The 19,605-nt window shown below is 36.1% G+C and overlaps 1 protein-coding gene across 9 annotated transcripts in view; it reads right to left on the bottom strand.

The window, feature by feature from the left end:
• CFAP20DC (CFAP20 domain containing) overlaps nt 1-19,287 on the bottom strand; it is a 264,689-nt gene extending 245,402 nt beyond the window's left edge. For 6 of the 9 annotated variants that reach the window (XM_061128199.1, XM_061128203.1, XM_061128198.1 and 3 more), the window contains exons 1-4: nt 18,900-19,286; nt 16,039-16,128; nt 13,493-13,586; nt 6,314-6,386 (exon numbers count right to left, since the gene is read on the bottom strand). In XM_061128199.1, the coding sequence (XP_060984182.1) occupies nt 6,314-6,386; nt 13,493-13,586; nt 16,039-16,128; nt 18,900-18,920 (278 nt within the window). In that variant the 5' untranslated portion in view covers nt 18,921-19,286. Of the gene's footprint in view, nt 1-6,313; nt 6,387-13,492; nt 13,587-16,038; nt 16,129-18,899 lie in introns of all 9 variants that reach the window. The other 3 variants (XM_061128207.1, XM_061128205.1, XM_061128206.1) reach the window with 3 other exon arrangements.
• Nucleotides 19,288-19,605: the final 318 nt, after the last annotated feature.

The raw sequence follows: 19,605 nt of genomic DNA, 5'->3' as shown, positions 1-19,605 counted from the left end.
GAAAACTGCAATGAAGACATCACAAAGGATTAGCTAAAATTTCTAAGGACTACAGACACTTTTAAGGATCTTTCTTTTTTTTTTTTTTAGGAATTTATTTTATTAGATTCCAAATGAAAGCAGTACTTCAGATAGCTAAGAGCTCAACACATGAAAACTTCTGGCAGTAATATTCCCTAGGATCTGCAAGCTAAGAATCTCAACTTCTTCAAGATAGCACATGATGCTCCCACCACCTATAAAAGTGTTTTCATCCTGTATATTGAAAAAACACTGGTTGAGCTGAGTGAAAATTAAAAAAGTAATGTCAATTCACTAGAGGCATTAACAGTACAAATTATCTCTCAGAATTCATCCAGATAATGACAAAATCAGGATAGACAAAGGAATTAATGCAGCTCAACAATATTCAGTAAAATGAATGCAATTTCTGTTCAAAATGTAATATTCCAAAATCGTTTAGTGTGATTGGCAGCATCAAATATAGTGAACCAGATTTCTATTTGAAGATGCAGTTGGTTCTCTTCCAATAACTCAGGTTCTTGGTGCTCCTCCTATGTACCAGGTGTCTGCCCCCAGGCTCTGAAACATCTAACAACCCTCACAGGGGAGTGCTGGCTTCCCACTGCCATGATGAAATATATGGAAAAGACCACAGAGTGAAAAAAATCCTTACATATCTGTTGTTTATGAAATCATTTAACTTCAGGTCAAAGTGAGACAAAGGTACACTAAAACACTTTGAAAATGAAAACTGCAACTGAGAAATAATCAAGTCGAAATGAGTGGTTTATTTGTAAAAAGCAAGAGAGGATATTTTCTTTTGTGGGATTATAATGAAAGAGAGAAGTATGTGAGAATTCTGTTAGTTTAATGCTAAATATACCATGTGCTAACACAGTAAACACACCGTTTACATGCAAAATACAACATGCTTCGATAATTTCTCGTCAGGCTATGAGGCTCTGAAGCCACCTTACCCACAGATACAGGATTTTTGAATAAAATAATTTGTGTATGTTAAAGAAAAAAAAGAGGCCTAGTCATGAACCAAAATAAAGAAACAATAAAAAAGAAATGAAGTTGCTTCTTAGCTCTCATTTTCTGAGAAAAAAGTATAATAAAGTATTGTCTTATTTGAGATGTGCAATATTAAGTAAAAAATACCTGAGTAAAATTCTTCCTTTATTTTCAAGTATTTATCTCTTAAAAGGGTAATTACAGAAACACGAACAGCTGAGAATGACTCTAAATAAGATACACAAGTCTAAGCACTTTCATCTTGTTCTAAGATTCAAATTAAATATCCCTGCTACATATGTTTGTATGTATAGTGAGAAAGAAAATTTACAAATATGGAGGCATGGTATGGTGGTGCAGAGCACAGGTTCTAGATTTAGACTCTTTTGATTTCTGGCTCTAAGGTTATTGGTTTAAGTCAGTAACCTCTGGCAAATTCCTGAACCTTTCTGGACTTCAGTTTCCTCAATGGTAAAATAGAGGCAATATTTATGGCTATTATACAGGCTTATTTTGGAGATTGAATGAGAACAATTAAAATGCTTAGAACATGCCCAGTATATAATAGTTCAGTCCAGTATATAATAGCTCAGTCGTGTCCAACTCTTTGAAACCCCATGGACTGCAGCACGCCAGGCTTTCCTGTCCATCACCAACTCCCAGAGCTTGCTGAAATTCATGTCGATCAGGTCCGTGATGCCATCCAACCATCATATATAACATATGTGCTGGATATATTACATTTATAACATGTAATAAGACACCAGTATATATGTGTATAATAAATATTAGCCATTATTAATTTATGTTAATTTTCTTATTTAATTCTTTTGACAAACCTGTGAGGTAGGAATTACTACTTTCCTTCCATACCTGAGGTAAGTTTAGGAACTTGCCAAAAGTCCCAACGAGGTAAAGCAGAATCTGACTCTGGATCTGTCTGATTCCAAGCCAGTGTTCTTACTTCTACCTAACCCATCACATGTTCCCTATGCCTTGCTCTTGTACCACTGTAACATTACAAAGATGTACTTAAATTGCCTTTTAAATGGTTTTTCACCCTCACTACAGACTATATGAGGACATAGACTGGGTCTTCTATAGTCATTCCACTCCTGCCCACTCATACATATTTCAGAGCTTTTGGGTAAGACTGTATTAGGTGCTAGAATATCATGGAACTCAAAGACCATCCAAAATGACAGATGATCAAATAAATATACAATTACAAACTGGTATAGTTGTAGTGAAGGAAAGTAGCAAAGTGCTAGAAAACAATGTAAGATTCATTTCTCATTTATTTATATCTCGTAAGACTTATTTTTCATATAGCTGACAGATGGTGAGCTCAGGACAGAGCAGTATGGGATGAGCAAGGAGAGGTGAGAGACCAGAGCATATAGGAACTTTAAGGATCTGGGAGTTTGTCCTTAGTACAGTGAAGATTCCAGCTGGTTTTTAGAATGATCACTTCAGTTGCAGCATAGAGATTAGATTGGAAAAGGATAAGAAAAGAATCTGGGAAATCCACTCAGATGCTCTATGTAACAGTAGATCAGGGGAAATGTGATGGTGGCTTGGGACTAGGAGGGTAGTGAATGTGGGAAGAAGTAAACAGATTCAAGGTAGAGTGACATTCCCATGCCTACCCCACCATATGACAGCTGACGGTAATTCAGTAATTTGTTGACTGACTAATCACAAGGGATTTCTCAAGCAGAGCTGTTGCTGACTCTAAAGCATCCACTAACTCACAGATGTATGACCTTCTCCTGAGCAGTATAATCACCCAGTGAACATGAGATACATAGGAAGATGCTGAAGAAATGAGTATTAAATATATATACCATCTGGCAAGACTCTGCTTGTGAAAAATTCTTGACGTGTAAGGGTATCTTTGTGAAACAAAATGCCTCTCCCATTTTGACAATGAAAAATTTTAGAAGTCAAATATCTTTCTGCTATGTGACTTTCCAAGCTTGTTAGAGAAATATATTATTTAAAATGGCCTGGAGCTATGCTGCCAGAAACACAATAACACTACGGGTGCTGAAAGAAAGCCCTTTCATTTAAGGAAAATAAAAAGCTGTAGTTAGAAAGACAATCAAAACTCATTACTCTACCTTCTTTCTTGTAAAACATGGGCTCTGTCATTACTTTCTAAAATAGCAAAAATATTTTGACTGTCTATGAGCGACAAAGTCAATTCTGGAGTTAATACATTTTCTTATAATCTGGTAATTTCACGAGGTCAGGATAGAGAATGTTTCTCCCATTTTATTTAACAATTCTGACCTTTTGTCCCAGACATTTATTTTGTGAAAACTATAAAACTAAAACCATCTGGAAAATACAAATGTTTGTCCACGTGGCTATAAGAACAAGAGACTCTATGACTATAGTCAACCAAATTCAACATCTGACCATGAGTTCTATCACCCATGAAAATATTTTCCCATCCTTCAAGTGCATTAATCACATGGTAACAAAGGGGGTGGTCAGGCTTACTTATATCAACTGCTTTCTTGCTAGGACTAAAGTAAACCTAAGATACCTACTACTTTCTCAATAATTAAAGCCCTAATTATTATCAACTTAGTTAAAACAATATATTGCTCAGGCCACAGTGATGAGCTCAAGTGTTTGGGGGCACAAATAAAGCATAAGTTTGCTTAGGAAAAGAGTGCTCATCAGCAGACGACTCTGTCCCAAGGTTCAACCAAGTTTCCTGCACATCTCTGATCAAAAGGCTAACTACCAGCATCCCCACCAGTGCTCTGAAGAACCTCAGTGTAGAGGTGGCAGAGACCAGGAGAGTAAGAAGGCTGGACTGGATTTCTGTGCAAGGAACCTAACAAGCTTAAAAATAAAATAGAGTATGCTTACTTCCATTTGGTAGGAAACCACTTTCCTCTACACTGAATATAAAGCTTTTATGGTACACTGTACCTTTAGAATGTTTTTAGAGTCTTGAAAATGCTTTTACTGCAGAACCAGAAAAAGACACATAAGAGCATCAAATGCTGCTTTGGTCTTGTTACTATTAGAAGGAGTTTAAAGAATCTTGCTGACCATGGCAGATGATAAGAGAAAATCTTACAAGTTTACTGAGATTTAAAGCTGAATAAAATAAAAACATAAATTGTTCCATCTATTCTTTATCAGTCCAGAAAACAAAACTATGTGTCATTAGCTAAAACTCATATTTTATCAACACATGCATACATTAATATTTTAATTCACATAAACAAATTAATAACCTCAAATTTATATTAATCCCACTTAATTAAGAAAGATCTTCCTTCCCCTTGGTCTGCACCAGTGTAACTAGTACAAAATTAACTTCATTAATAGGAAAAGTCACTTATTTCAGCAGGGGAAATAAAAGACTAAAAATAAGACTCTGACCTTGGAAATCTATTAATTACAAGGAAAAGTTAGAAAACATATACCCTAAATATAACATATAATTGAGTCCCTAAATAATATTCATTCTATCTGAGTATAGAAATTAAATGTTATTTTCATTCTCAGAATTATATCAGGTAACAGGTAGCTCAACTGAGTAAAATTTGTATATTCTTACTTTTGCTAAACAACTTGTTCATAGCAAGGCCATTTAAAACAAATGTATCCCAAGCCATCTACATGTAAGCAGAAAAAAATGAATATATCTCAACAAAGTAAGTAACATTAAGATACTCTACATAGAAAATCCTAAAGATGCTACCAGAAAACTACTAGAGCTCATCAGTGAAATTGGTAAAGCTGTAGGATACAAAAGTAATATACAGAAATCTCTGGCATTCCTATACAATAACAATGAAAAATAAGAAAGAGAAATTAAGGAAATAAACCTATTTAACACCATATCAAAAAGAATAAAATACCTAGGAACAAACCTACCTAAGGAGACAAAAGACCTGTACTGTGAAAACTATAAAACACTGATGAAAGAAACTGAAGATGACACAGATGGAAAGATATACCATGTTTTGGGGCTGTGTGCTATGCTCTCTCATGTCATTCTTGGATTGGAAGAATCAATACTGTCAAGATAACCAAACTACCATGGCAATCTACAGATTCAGTGTAATTTCTATCAACTTACCAATGCCATTTTTTTAAACAGAACTAGAACAGAAAAATTTAAAGTTTGTATGCAACCACAAAAGACCCCTCATAGCTAAAACAACTCTGAGAAAGAAAAATGGAGCTAGAGGAATCAGAATCCTTGACTTCAGACAATACTTTGAAGGTACAGTCATTAAAACAGTATGGCAATGGCACAAAAACAGACAAGATAGATCACTGGAACAGGATAGAAAGCTCAGAGATAAACCTATGCATCTATTCTCAATGAATCTATGAAAAAGGCAAGAATATGGAGAAAAAACAGTCTCTTCAATAAGTGGTTCTGGGAAAACTTTACAGCTACATGTGAAAAAATAAAATTAGAACATTCTCCAACACCAGACACAAAAATAAACTCAAAATGGATCAAACACCTAAATGTAAGGCCTGACACTGTAACACTTTTAGGAGAAAACATACGTAGAACACTCTGACAAAAATCACATCAATATCTTTTTGGATCCACCTCCTAGGATTATGAAAATAAAAACAAAAGTAAACAAATGAGACCTAATTAAACTAAAAGCTTCTACACAGCAAAGGAAGCCATAAACAAAATGAAAAGATAACCCAGAGAATGAGAGAAAATGTTTGCAAAGTGACCAACTAGGGATTAATCTCCAAAATATGCAAACAGTTCATGCAGCTCTATGTCAAAAAAACCCACCCAATCAAAAACTGGACAGAAGATCTAAACAGACATTTTTTCCAAAGAAGACATACAGATGGCCAAACAGCACAAGAAAAGATGCTCAATATCACTAGCTATCAGAGAAATGCAAATCAAAACCACAATGAGATATCACCTCACATCAGTCAGAGTAGCCATTATCAAAAAGTCTACAAACAATAAACATGGAGAGGGCGTGGAGAAAAGGGAAACCTCCTATCTCTTCAAATCATAGGCTCCTCATTATTAAATTCAGGATCCTTTGATATTTTCTTAAACAGATGAAATTTGTTTTCTTCCCTTAGGGAAATGCCAGACTACAGTATATCCAGAAATACTATTAAATTAGTTTAATTACTTCATGTTGACTTGATAAGTCACTGCTCTTTAACGCAAAAACTGCCAGTTGTAATTAATGACTTCACACTGCTTCAATTGATCAAATGTCTAATACACATAAAACATTGAAAGAAGTTCTATATATCTTACAGCAATTCAGTGGAGAAGTCTTGTCCCAGGGGTATGTAGATCTGAAGTACAAGAAACCTCTGGATCAGTCCAACTAAAATGAAAGGAGGAAAATATACGTTTGTATGCCCAAACCATTTATATGTACATATAAACAAAACAGTCACATGCCATCAATAAGCTGAAGCTTTTATCATTTCAATAATATACACAACTGCAAGAGCACTACCTTGAGTTACAATCTCACTACAAAAAAAAAAAAAAGATGAAATCAAATCAAACTCTTAACAACAAACGTTGTCTTTCAAAGTCCCATTTGTGGGCTTGGTGAAATCTTTATGGAAATTTATAAAATAATATTTTTTTCTTTACTGTTTTTATTAGGTTGCAAGAAAGTGTACACATTCAATAGATACATATAAAACTGAACTATATGTTTTCTCATTAAGGCGTTCATAAAAGCATGTAGCAATTATTCTTACTCACTGACAATTTTAACTGTATTTAACAACTTAATGAAAAATAATAGATCAGAAAAACAGTTCTAATTATGACAACTACAACTGAAGGTTTGATGAGCCATATCTAGTTCACATGGTTTTCAATGTGTCTAAAATGAGATGGATGGATGAACATATTTTCAGTTAAATACCTTTTGTTAATTTAAAATAAATTTAATTAATTTAATGCTCACAAATTAAAAACATAGCTTTTATTCCCCATCACCAGCTTCATCTGAATTAAAAATATCTGGAGAAAGACCTATGGCACTTTTGATAACTTAAGTCTACAACTGCTTCAAAAATCAACTGATTTTGTATTACCTCTTTGGACCTATTCACTTAATTCTTTTCCTCTTAGCTTTTGAACTTTCACTTGATATCTCAATTATGTTGCTTTTAATGAATGTTTTAGTATCACTTCCTCCTGAAACATGACTTCCAGGAATTTGTTTTTTCCCTAATGTGGAATGTTGCTTAGCAAGTGGAGATGTCTTAATACAACTGTAAACCTCTCCTACAAATCTAATAGTACAAGCCAATACATGGAGAAAACACTTTAAGGAACGTAACTGGTCTAACATGAATGCTGTTTTCTATTCATTCCAACTTAGTAGACTTAACAAACTTAAGTATTTTAAAGTGACAATTTATATTTGGTTAGCCTAAATATAAAAACGTTCTGTTTAGAATTCTTATGTTAAATTTTTTACAACATTCTTGAAGAACTTAAATAGTTCCTATATTTTACTTCAACTCTAGTTTCTAAGCAATAAACATATTTGACCAAATGTGCTTAATATTTTAAAAATTAAACATACAAGGATAAATTTTACTTAAAATACTAAGCTGCAAAGAGTCATCAGTAGAGGTAATAGTCTCTGATCTTAGAAAATTCTCTAGGAATCAGGTTCTACCACATTTATGGGAAAAGCCAACAAGACAACTAGAGCTCTGGACCACAAAACCAAAATGAAATACCCAAATTAGGCCAACTTAAATAAACTACCGTTAATCAATCTCTCTCATGTATCTTAAATTGACTGGCCCTACAGTATTTTTTCCACTGCAGAAAGGCCCCATAAAGAGAGCTGAGAGAGCACTGGGATAAATGAAATCTCTCTTTACAAAAGGTCCTAATTTATGTCACAGATCTCACTGAATCAGCAACTGTTCTCTTCCAACACAAAGAACTACACACATAGGGCATTTTTGTATGAATATTTTTAGATATAAAAGATGTTTGCCCTCAAAAAAAAGAAAGCATTGTAATTCAACTCTCTCACATATAGAAGCTCTAGTTTCCAAAAGGCTTCACTTCTAAGATTAAAAGAAGTACGACAATACCATACGGTAATGATCTGACAAAGAAAAAAGTACTCTAATAACATTTGACAGACACTGATCCTATGTGTCAGAAATGCTAAATAAACTCTATAGCAACATTTTTTCTTCCAGTGGCCGAGTAAATTTAAACTGACTCTTTGGCCAAGTAAATTTAAACTGATTCTTCATGTCTACATTATATCTAAAATCACTCTAAGCAATGCTGGAACTATTGTTAGTCAGAAAATGCCCATCAAGTACATAAAATTCATAAAAGTTTACTCTTTTTTCCTGAAATATGCAGGTTTCTGCACTTTTATAACATGTTCTCTGCCCGAGACAAAAGTTACCTCTATTTTTAAGAGGTCAGATCCTTTCTTCTTTTGAATATTTTAAGACACATTTATTTAGTAAATAGATTTTTAAACAGTGGTTTTACAGTTGTTCCATTACAGCAAATCACAGTTGTATACCTCAACATACACTTTGCAAGTGTTACACTGTCCAAAGTGTTGGAACCAAACCACAGTACAGCAATCTTTTATAAATAACTTGGTCACAGTAACCTGAAGGTATTTCCTGATTCTACTGGACTCGTGACACAGACAGGACACTAAAATGCACCTTAGCTACTGTAGCACAGAAAACAGGAAATAATTATGGCTTCAAAATGGGTTATTCCACACCCCTTGAGCACATCAGAAAACCTGTTTGGGCCCTTTTACTTTTCGTATGTAAAACTGGGTTGATAATTTAGGTTTACCCCTCACAGAATCATTTGTGTAGATCAAATGAGATCTATCACTCAATATTAAGATTTATTGAGCATCTACTATGAAAAAGACTCAGTGTTAAAGCTTTTGCAGTGACTAGGACAGACATGCTCTCTGCTCTCTTGGAACTTACATACTAGATTTCATGAAGGAGAAGGTCACATTGCTATGAAAGCTTATATAATCCTGAGTCATTGGGAGGAAGAGGATGATGAGTGAAGGTTTTCTTGTAGAAGTAACAGTGGAGTTGAGTTGGGAAGAACAGCGGAGATTGACTGGGCAAGGAAGATGGGGCAGAAGAGAGGAAAAAATATTGTATAGAGAGGGAATACTCCATAATGTGATAGAAGAGCCTATAGTAGATTAGATGAACTTAAAGGCCTAAAGGACTGACAGGAGAGACAGAAGGGGAAAAGCAGCCGGGGATATGTCTGGCAAATAGTCAGGGACTCAATTATGTGGGTCTTGAAAGCCTTGTGAGAGATACAGGTCATCCTAAAATCAATAGGAAGCCACTCATCCTTTCATTCATTTATTCAACAAAGATTTACTGAACGTTTACTATGTGCCAGGCACTGTTCTAGGTGAAGAGAGTGGACTAAGTTTCTGTGCTGGTAGGTCTTAGTTTCCGGTGATGGCAGAAAAAACAATAAAAGAACATACTAAATAGCAAGTTCAAGGTGATAATTACTGTAGGAAAATGGATAGCAGGGTGAAGGAGATTAAGAATGGAGAAGGGATACAAAGCACAGGTTGTAACTTAAGTCTGGGTAAGCACGGTCCTCACTGAGAAGATGACATTTTATTTGGCAAAGGCTTGAAGAAGGGGAGAGAGTGAGCCATGTAGCTACTTGGAAAAAGAAAGCCCTAGGCAGAGGGTATGGCTTGTGCACAAGTGCTAAGGTACCAGACTGTGGCTAAAAACAGCAAGGAGACCTGTATGGATGGAGGAGAGTGAACAAGGCAAAGTAACAGGAGATAAGATCAGAGTTAAGAGAACATCAGATACTGCAGCGCCCTATAGATGTTTGGGTTTTACCCAGAGAGAGATGTGGCATTTTCAGCAGAAGAGTGCTTGATTTAAAAGCATCAGTCTGGCTGCTAAACTGACAATGGACTGTAGGGAAGCAAGTCAGAAACAGAGACTAATTAGAAGGCTACTGCAATAATCCACGATAATGGTGGCGTGGACCAGGGTGGCAGCAGGGAAAGTAGCAAGAGGCAGTCAGACTCTAAAACTAATTTAAAGATAGAGCCAACACGATTTTCTTGGTGGTTAAATGAAAAGAAGGAAAAAATTAAGATGATTTAAGAGTTTTTTGTCTGAACAACTGAAAGACAGCTTGCTGACAACTGAGATGGGGCAGTCTGCAGAAGGAGGAAGAAAAATTTCTAAGGTAAAGCTATTCAGGTAGAAATGTCAACTAAGCAATTGAATATACAAATCTGGAGTTTGGGACACAAGTCACTGATAAGAATGCAAGCTGGTACACAGCAGAGATGAAATTTAAAGCCATCAGACTAGAGTCTGAAACTAAAGAAGTAAATGTAGTTTAGTGTCAAGAAGGTCAAAGACTAAGTCCAGAGGCATTGCCACATTAAGTTGGGTTGGGGAGAAGAGGAACCATGAAAGGAGACAGAAGAAAGACCAGTGAAGTAGGAAAAAGAAAAACAAACAAAAAATCCAGGAGTATGGGCATCCTGGAAGATGAGTGGAGAAAGTACTATATAAATCAAGTGAAGGATGTCAATTTTTGTCAATGCTGCTGCTAAGTTGAGCAAGACAAGAGCTGAGAACTGGCCACTGGATTCAAGAATAGAAACAGTACTAGAAACCTTGACAAGAGCACTGTCAATAGAGTAATAAAGTCAAAGCCACTGAAGGGTTTTAGAAAGAGGAAATCATAAGTTTATTTCAAAGAATTATAAAAAGTTAGGGCAGGGGTAGGCTGAGGGGAACCTCATAAAGATGACCTCATCCACCAGAGCAGCTGAAACTTAGATCAACACACAGCTTCAGGGATGCCGATCCCGAGAGACACACCATTTGATTAAGATGTCACAGGCAGAGAAAAGTATGGTTTCAAACATGAGCCTCAAATAGAAATTCCCCAGGGAGACCATCCAAATGATAGATATTTACATGTAATAGAGTTTCTTTTCATATGGGCATCTCTGTATAACACATTCCAGCCTCAATAGCAACATGGGCTTCTTTAACTTGCTAATGATCTACAAGTTTCAGTATCAAGGCCAAATGCTTACCATTATCGTTACAGCTTCTTAGTATGAGACGTTTAACAAAATTACTGAATACTAACTATATATGATACACTAACTTAGGGGTACAAAGTAGATGATGCAAGAGTTCTGTCATGGAGAAATATACAATCTGATAATCACACCTTCCTTTATTTGATAATATATAGAGTTAAAAAAAAAACTGACATATTCAGAGATGCTCAAATATAATTCAGAACATTACTATTTAAAATTAAAATTTAAAAATACTGAATTTCATTATTAAAATTCCTTCACAGGTACTTAATACAGTAGGAAATACATATGAAGTGTCTAATGTCAAGTTGACAAAAATAAAGTGGGTTTTTACTCTTAAAATAGGAATACAAAATGGTAATTGAACTTAATTTAGAATCCTTAACTTAAAGTCAATTCTTTATTCAAAGCATGCCATTGAATTTAAATTTAACCATAACAACTTCACATAGGTCATTTTATAGAAGTAAAAATAATTATAAGTTGCTATTATCAAAAATTCCAAATAATTAATCTTAAAGACAGTAGTACAGGGCAGACTATATAAACTGCTTCATTTGTTACAGGGCTGCACATGCTACAGAAAAGTCAGATTAATTTTTAATTGCAGGACATTGTACAAGAAATACATTAAAAGATTTTTCTTTCTTCCAATTAAAACTACCATCTTTCCATTTTTAAAAAGCAATTATAACATATTAAATGTTTTATTTCTTAAAAAAAAAATAGATAAAAGTGGAAAGGGGAGCTTGTCTTTAATCACTGAGCCTTTGTTAGAGGAGAAATCTTTCTCAGGGCCAAATGAGAAAGGTTACTAGAAGTGATTTGATTTTGTCAAAAACATCATCAAGGGCATAGATGCTGAAGGCATCACATGGATGTAGAGGCCAACAATAATAAATAAAAAAGAACTAAAATTGGTTTAGAGCAAAGTCATGTTCCTGAATATCAGATGTGTTCATTTTAAAGTCAATAGTCTTAAAAAAGACAGTCCATGTTTCCTGTTAAAAAATAATCTACGTTTTCAGACATGTTTCTATGGCTTATCTTAGTTCACCTTATTTATCAGTACAAATTTATGGATAAATTAAAAAAAAAATCTCTGCTATTAAAAAATGCAAACTATGAGGAAATCATGGTTTTAAAATGGTAATAAACTAATAACAATTATTTTAACAATGACTATCCCTTCTCTTTGAAGTTGTTTTTTATTTTATTCAGAAAGATACCATTTTAAAATAAATCATCTTCCAACTATAATTTGTATGGCTTGATTTATGTCTTAGAAATCTAAAATATGCATGTAGTAATTTGAAATAGTAGATAAAACACAGAGTCTATAAAAGTTTAGAAAACAGGATTAAAATGAGAAAATCAGATACCAAGACTAGCTCTTTTCATAGTCCATGGCACACAATAAGTATTCAATAAATGTTCTTAATGAAAGAAGTAGTAAATAATGAATGTAAAAAATAACTGATTACCTATATTGGTTAAAACACAATAGATAAATATAGGACAAAGTTAATGAAAATATGGTAAATCATTTTGATAATTTATATTTCTTATATCATATCAGGGTATGCAGAGCCTAATTTTGTGGCAGAGCACTGAATTTTAACCCCGGTTTGGCCAAAAATTGCACTTCTGATCATAAATTTCGGTGATCACTCAGAGTTCTTTCTGCTTTAAGCTACTGTCCCTAATTCCCAGAACAGATAAGAATTGAAATCTATTGTAGGGTTTTTTGTTAAATCACATATTCATATCTTTACTTATTAAATATGAATATTTCTAAAGGTATATAAGTTGATATATTACTAAGTAAGCCTTATATAGTACTTCACATACATTTTTCCTCAAAAATTAATTCACTCTAAGAACTCATGAGTTTATTTCAAAGTATAGCCTTAACTAGCTGATCTCTTGAGGAGGAATCAACCTTAGTGTGTTCATCCATAAAAGACTTAGTGTCAGGATTAAAAGAATTTAAAAAAATGAAATGCTTAGAAAGTCATTGGCACACAGTAAGTGCTTAATAAACATCATTACTATTCTAATGAAATAATCTTATACATATTTTGTAATTTAGAAGATTAAATAATCTTCTAAATCTTCTTTAAAATAGAAGTTAATTTCTAATAAACAATGAAGCAGAATCTCTTTTCAAAAGCCTGGTATAAAGTTACTCTTTAAATTAAAAATCTTATTACTATACATCAACAGATGCCAGTAAAAGCCAAACTTACACGTCTGTTTATGAGACTTAAAAGTTTCACTTTAAGCATCAAATGTTAAGCTTCAATGTTAAAAATCTTACTTACGGATTTGCTTATTCTCCTTTGGTAACTGTATTTTATTCGTTTGGCTGCTGCCTTCCAGTACAAACACAAAACTTTTAACTTCTTTATCAAATTCCTGCAGAACAAAATTGAATTACAGTGGTAATTGTGTGTTTTATTTCACTTTTATTATAAAATTGAAGTAGCAGGCCCATACAAAAAGCCCCACACTCAAATGACTTAAAAATAGGCCCAGGTCTTAATGATGCTGCTAAGACTTGCCGGGAATTGGAATATAGAAGCCACACTTAGCTACTTGGCAAATTCTCTTCTATATCAAGACAGTCTTCCTCCAATTAATAAGTTTTCCAACATCAGGGATTCCCAGGTTACTAATTTAGAGTTTCCAGAGTCCAGGTATCCTTCCCCTTCTATAATCTATGTTTCTGCCTAATAGCACAGGCTGAACATCTCTCTCTGGTAACAGTACAATAAACCATCTAAATTATGTTGTATCTAGTCTGGAAGTTCCTTGGTTCAAGCCATGGCTCATATAGAATTAATCAGTGCCTTATTTTACTGGTCCTCTAACGTGAAGTTCCATACATCATTTACTTACAATTAGTACAAACTAAAGTTTTACAACTAAGAAGGTCATCTAAAAAACAAACAGAAACAAAATGCACCTGGAAATGAAAAACTTACTATACACGAGAATCCAATTTCTATCAAACTATTAATGCAAACGGGTATTATTTTTTAATCTTGAAGCAAATTTCCAATCTTTAAAAACAAAAACTCCTTTTTCACAAAGAAACCTTTCATAGATCCTCTTCCTTTTGGTACATGTTTTAAAAATACATTGTAACCAATGGTTGCTAAGGATTAAGTAACATTTAAATAAATTTGTATTATATTTATCACAATAACATCTCTCATGTATTTGTAATGAACATAGAGTGTATTATTTATTTCATCTGCACACATGTTGGGCATACACTAAAACCTTTCAACAGCTTATCAAAATCTTGAACATGATCATAAACCCTTGTGTAGTCCAGCCCCTGCCCAGTTTTTCTAACTTCATCTCTTGCCTTAGACTCTCCTCCACTCTGCATCCTGGCCTCTAGCCTTCCAACAGTTTCTTAAAAATTTTAAGTTCTCTCCAAAGCAAGGACTTTATACCTGCTTTTCTCATTGCCTGAAATGTTTATCTCTCTACCAGCTCCATCTGGTGCCTAGTTAGCCAGAGATCAAATATTATTTCCTCAGGGGAGCCTTTCCTAACCTTTCTGCTTTATACCCTCACAGCACCAATTTACTTTCTTTCATAGTAAAAGCTATAAAATTTTGAGCAAGTCACTTAACCTTATCATGCCTATAAGATAAGAAGTGTACTTTATGAGATACAAGGTTATTGTACGGACTACATAACACGTAATGTGCTCAATCCTATGGTCGGCAAACAGTAAGCACTCAATTAATAGTAGTTTAAAAAACTATCCATAGAATAAAGTCTCTAGAAAGATATTTTTCTCTCAACTGTACAAGAGAGAAGAGAAAGAGAAAAAGACAGGGAAGGATATGGATTTTTAGGTCTGGTGGCCAAGAGGTTGAGGTAGTTCCTGTCAGATATTATTGGTTTTCCCTATGAAATGGGGGGTGAAGTCTTCTGGTAAATAAGTAAGGAGGGCCTGTCTTGGGTGTGGGTTGGGGGTGGGGGTAAGGAGTTTATGGCTGGAAACCTGAAAGATACTAGAGAAAGAGTCATTTTAGAGACCAGGAGACAAGATTAGGTTCTTGGGCTGTTCATACTTAATTCACAGCATTATCAACCTGAAAGACTAATAGGTATTTTCTCCAAAGGTATTGTGATGCCCACACGCAGACACAGGAAAGAGATGTGATCAGGAATTCAGAAACGGTTGGCATTTGCTAGGCAGGCATGATGAAAGGAGGAGGAACAGGGCAGTCAAGGTCTTGACTGGGAAGTGACTGAAATTTTGGACCATGGATTCTGGGCTGGAGAGAAAAAGAAAGTGAAGACAGACTGAGTGAGTAAGTAGGTAAGTAAGTAAATCAATCTAAACACTGAGAAAAAAGTAGAATGGTCAATGGCCTAATAGTGACAATTAGGTTGAAGAGCAAATAGAGTGGGAGTAACCAGGCAAGCAACATTAAGAATCGAAGAGTAGACTCAAGGTCTCAGTGATTTCAGAGGCCATGCAGTTTTCGGTAGTAAGTTACAAAGTGTGACAGAGGGAAACAGTGCTGAAGTAGAGTAGAGAAGGTCATTAGAGATGAAGAAATCAAGAAAATGAGAAGCCCAGGGTTTGAAGATTTTCCTCAGATACTGAAATTGCCTAAAACAATGTCAGGACTTGACACCTAGAGAAGGGTTATGAGCTGTGTGCCAAAGTCTTCAATTGAGGAGGGGTATCTCAAAGGGTTGAAGCCAGTAGTCATGAAAGGGTTTTGAAGTGAAAGAACAGGTAAACCAGTTCTGAAACCTTACCAAGCCCTTTTTGTTGTAATCTTTAGTCTCATTTCTTTTCCCGATTTAGCAGGCTTTAATTTTTAACACTTACTTTCCAAATCACAGATGGACTGCCGAGGATCTTCCATTTTGCTCCAGGATTTTTACCCTGGGCACTAAAGATTTCAACAAATGCACCTCCCTAGGGTGAAAAAAAATTTTTTTAAATTACAGTGAAAAACAATGCTAAGGAGGAGGAAATATTATCTACCACATAGTCTGTAATCACTGTTCTGGGAATCTGTCAGTAAAGTAGATCTGGGAGGAAACATTATCCTTGTTATTATTCCTTTATATCTTGGGTGTATCTAAGCAACAACTGTTCTGATTCAAGTCACCTCAAGTTAATAGTTTAAGAAATTTTTTTTGAAAGCAAACATTAAATAAATTTCAAGCTATACAAACTTTACAATCTCCCAGTGTAAGATTCATTTACTTCATGTATATAGTTCACGCTCACAAAATATTTTATTCAACACACACTAAAGGGTCAAGACTCAACTCTCAGGCAAGGCTAATCAAATTGGATAATTATCTCTTGCTACAAGCTTTTTAGGTACACTAACCTGAGTTCCAATACCAGTTCTTCCATTTATTAACTGACCTTCGAGTTACTTAACCTCTTGATTCTCCTGTAACATGGGTTATCAGATTACATAGGACAGTAAACATAAACTATCACATTCAGTATCTTGCACCGAGCTCATTAGTACCAACAATGATTATTGAAAAAAAGGGCAAACTGAATAGTACTGGGTCAATTAAAAAAAGCTTGAACTTAGAGAGCGAGTGATTCTTATTTTAAGAATTCCTATATGATTTTTTAATATATTTAACACAATTTGGTGATCTACAAAATACGTACAAAAAAAGAGAATTATTTCTATAGACATGCTAAATGTTCTCTACTGTAATCCTGAGAACATGGAGGGACATGCTCACATAAAATCACAAAACACATTACTAAATGTCCATAAGCTTTAATTATAAAAGAGAGGCATTATAAATGATTGTCTCTAAGGAAGAGTTTACTGAAAAACTGAAAACCTGAGAGTAAATATGATTCCTTTTATGGCCTGTTAATTTACAGCAGTGCATAAGCAACTGTCTGATTTTCATAAAGTGTTCAGCTTTTAATTTTTCTCAATAATACAAAGATATTTTTGCTTCTGTGTTTTAACTTGAAGCTGAGACATTTAATGTCTTCTTGAGGCAGTGTTATGTGCAACTGAGGAAAAGAATTACTATAGCTTCTGAAGTCAGGGCATATTTCACTATGAATTTTAAATTTGAGGAAGTTATTTTTTTAAGAGAAAAATCCATACACCTGAACAGACAAAAAAATATACTTCCCCCATGCCCATTCCTTTCTGCTATCGCCTGTTTCCCATAGTGGACACAGGTTTTTATATAACAATATATACTTTACCAATAAGTGAAAGAAAGTCTCTAAAATTGTTCTAATACATTTAATGGCATCAAACGTAATAGAAGAAAGAGAACTAAAAAAAAAAAAAAAAAGAAAGAGAACTGCGGAACACTCTGAGGAGGCTCGTAAGAAGGCAGGTAGTATATGGTGAAAAGCAAACAAGGAAGCGTGGGGACTTCCTTGATGGTCCAGGAGTCTCTGCTTCTAAAGCAGGGGGCACCATTTCTTCCTCAGGTTGGGAAACTATGCTGTCCCGCGGCAACTACTGAGCCTGCGCACTATGGACATTCAGTAATGTGTTTCGTGATTTTATGTGAGCATGTCCCTCCATGCTCTCTGGTTCACAGTAGAGAACATTTAGCATGTCTATAGAAATAATTCTTTTTTGTACATATAGATCTCCAAATTGTATTAAATATATAGAAAATCGTACAGGGATTCTTAAAATAAGAATCACTCCCTCTCCAAGTTCAAGTTTTTTTAATTGACCCAGTACTATCCAATTTGCCCTTTTTTTTGGAATAATCATTACTGGTACTAATGAGCTCTGTGCTCATCCAGCCCAGCCAAAACATAAAAGCAACAAAGAGGTGACCAGCAGAGGACTGTTCCAGCACAGGGACAAATTTGTTCTCAACAGCAGTACTCAGATGGCAGACACATGGAGGTACGGGGTACGGGGAGGAGGGCAGGAGACTGGAGCCAAGGAAGAGCAGGGAGATGCCCGGTGAGGTGAGGAAAGCTGGAGAGCTTTGGAAACTATCCAGGGTAGGCAAGGTGACTGAAGAAGAGCCAGAAGCAGTTTCCCTCAGTGTGTTATCTGGACCACCTGCATCTGAATCGACTGCGCAAAGGTTCTATGAAGATCAATTAACTGTTCCATCGACACAGATTCTGATTCACTCTATTTGAGGGTGAGGATCAAGAAATTCGTTATTTTTACACGTACTCCAAATAATCTTAATGTACCGCATGTTTGAGAATCATTAACCCCCAGTTTGGGGGTGGGGGAGAAAACAGCACATGGCCAAAGTGCTTATGCTCTTTCTGGGCTTAACCCATTCATGCATTCACTTATTTACTCTCTTTTAAATAGCGTCCGAGTTACCAGAGTGCCTCAAAATTGGTAAAACTCAAGGTTGATGGGTCCTGTCCTCAAGTTTCTGGTCCAGGAGGTCTGGTTGAGGGTTTAAGACTGCATTTCAGTCACAAACACAGGCATCCCTATACCTTGAGAAGCACGGAACTGTTGAGTGAACAAAAGTCAAATCATATCCCCACACGTCAGTTGCCCCTTTTTTTTTTTTTTTTTTGGTGGAGGAGGAGGGTCAAGAGCACTTACCCAGTAATTCCTTCTTACCCCTAAAAAGACGGTATTATTTGGGGATGTGGGGTAGGGAGTGGGGTGGCTGAGAGTTGTCAACAGAACGTGAGCTACCTCACCCGAGAGAAACTAGACAGGATGGACAGCCGTTTCGGGTTACCTGGTACTCATTTTTGAACATTCCCGCAGGGGGCCCAGGGCTTGAGGGGCACGGAGTTCAGGGCTTCCAGAAAAATAGCTTGACACAGACGGCTGGAAGTCGGCGGGAGGGCGGGAAGCCCGGGGCTCGACGGCCAAGGAAGAGCTTCGTGCTCCGTCGCGACTCCCAGGCTCTTCTCAGCCCTTAGTCAGCTCCACCTCAGACCCGCGACCCGAACCATCGCGGCGCAGCCTCCAGGTAGCTCGAGTCTGTGAGGGCACTGCTGCCTGGGGGAGCTCCCGGCAGTAGCCGGGACGAAGTGTGTGCGTAACCTACGTGATGGGACGCACAGAGGCCGAGCCTCGGACAACCGCCCGCCCGCTAGCCCGGGAAAGGCGGGCGCGTTCCCGCCGCCGTCCCGCCCCCGAATCCTCTCGGAAAAGGGCGGGGCCGAGAAGGACGGACCTTCTGACCGCGCCCATTGGTTCCCAGTAGGCGCCAGCGCGTGGCGCTGTCTGAGCGTCACGCCGAGGGACATGTGACTACGCAATGACGTAGGCGTTGCCCAGGCAACCGAGGGTCTCCAGCGGAAAGGGTGGAACGTCCAACCTGACAGCCTCACTCTGGCCAGGTAGTGAGTGACTTACGTCTGCAAAGATAAGTGAAAACTTAACCTGGCTTAACAACTACCACAAATGCTGGACTTTTCTAGAAAACATAAATCACG

Source organism: Dama dama, chromosome 24, assembly GCF_033118175.1.
Source record: "Dama dama isolate Ldn47 chromosome 24, ASM3311817v1, whole genome shotgun sequence".
In the NCBI taxonomy this organism is placed as follows: Eukaryota; Metazoa; Chordata; class Mammalia; order Artiodactyla; family Cervidae; genus Dama; species Dama dama.
This window is presented reverse-complemented; position numbering and strand designations above follow the sequence as displayed.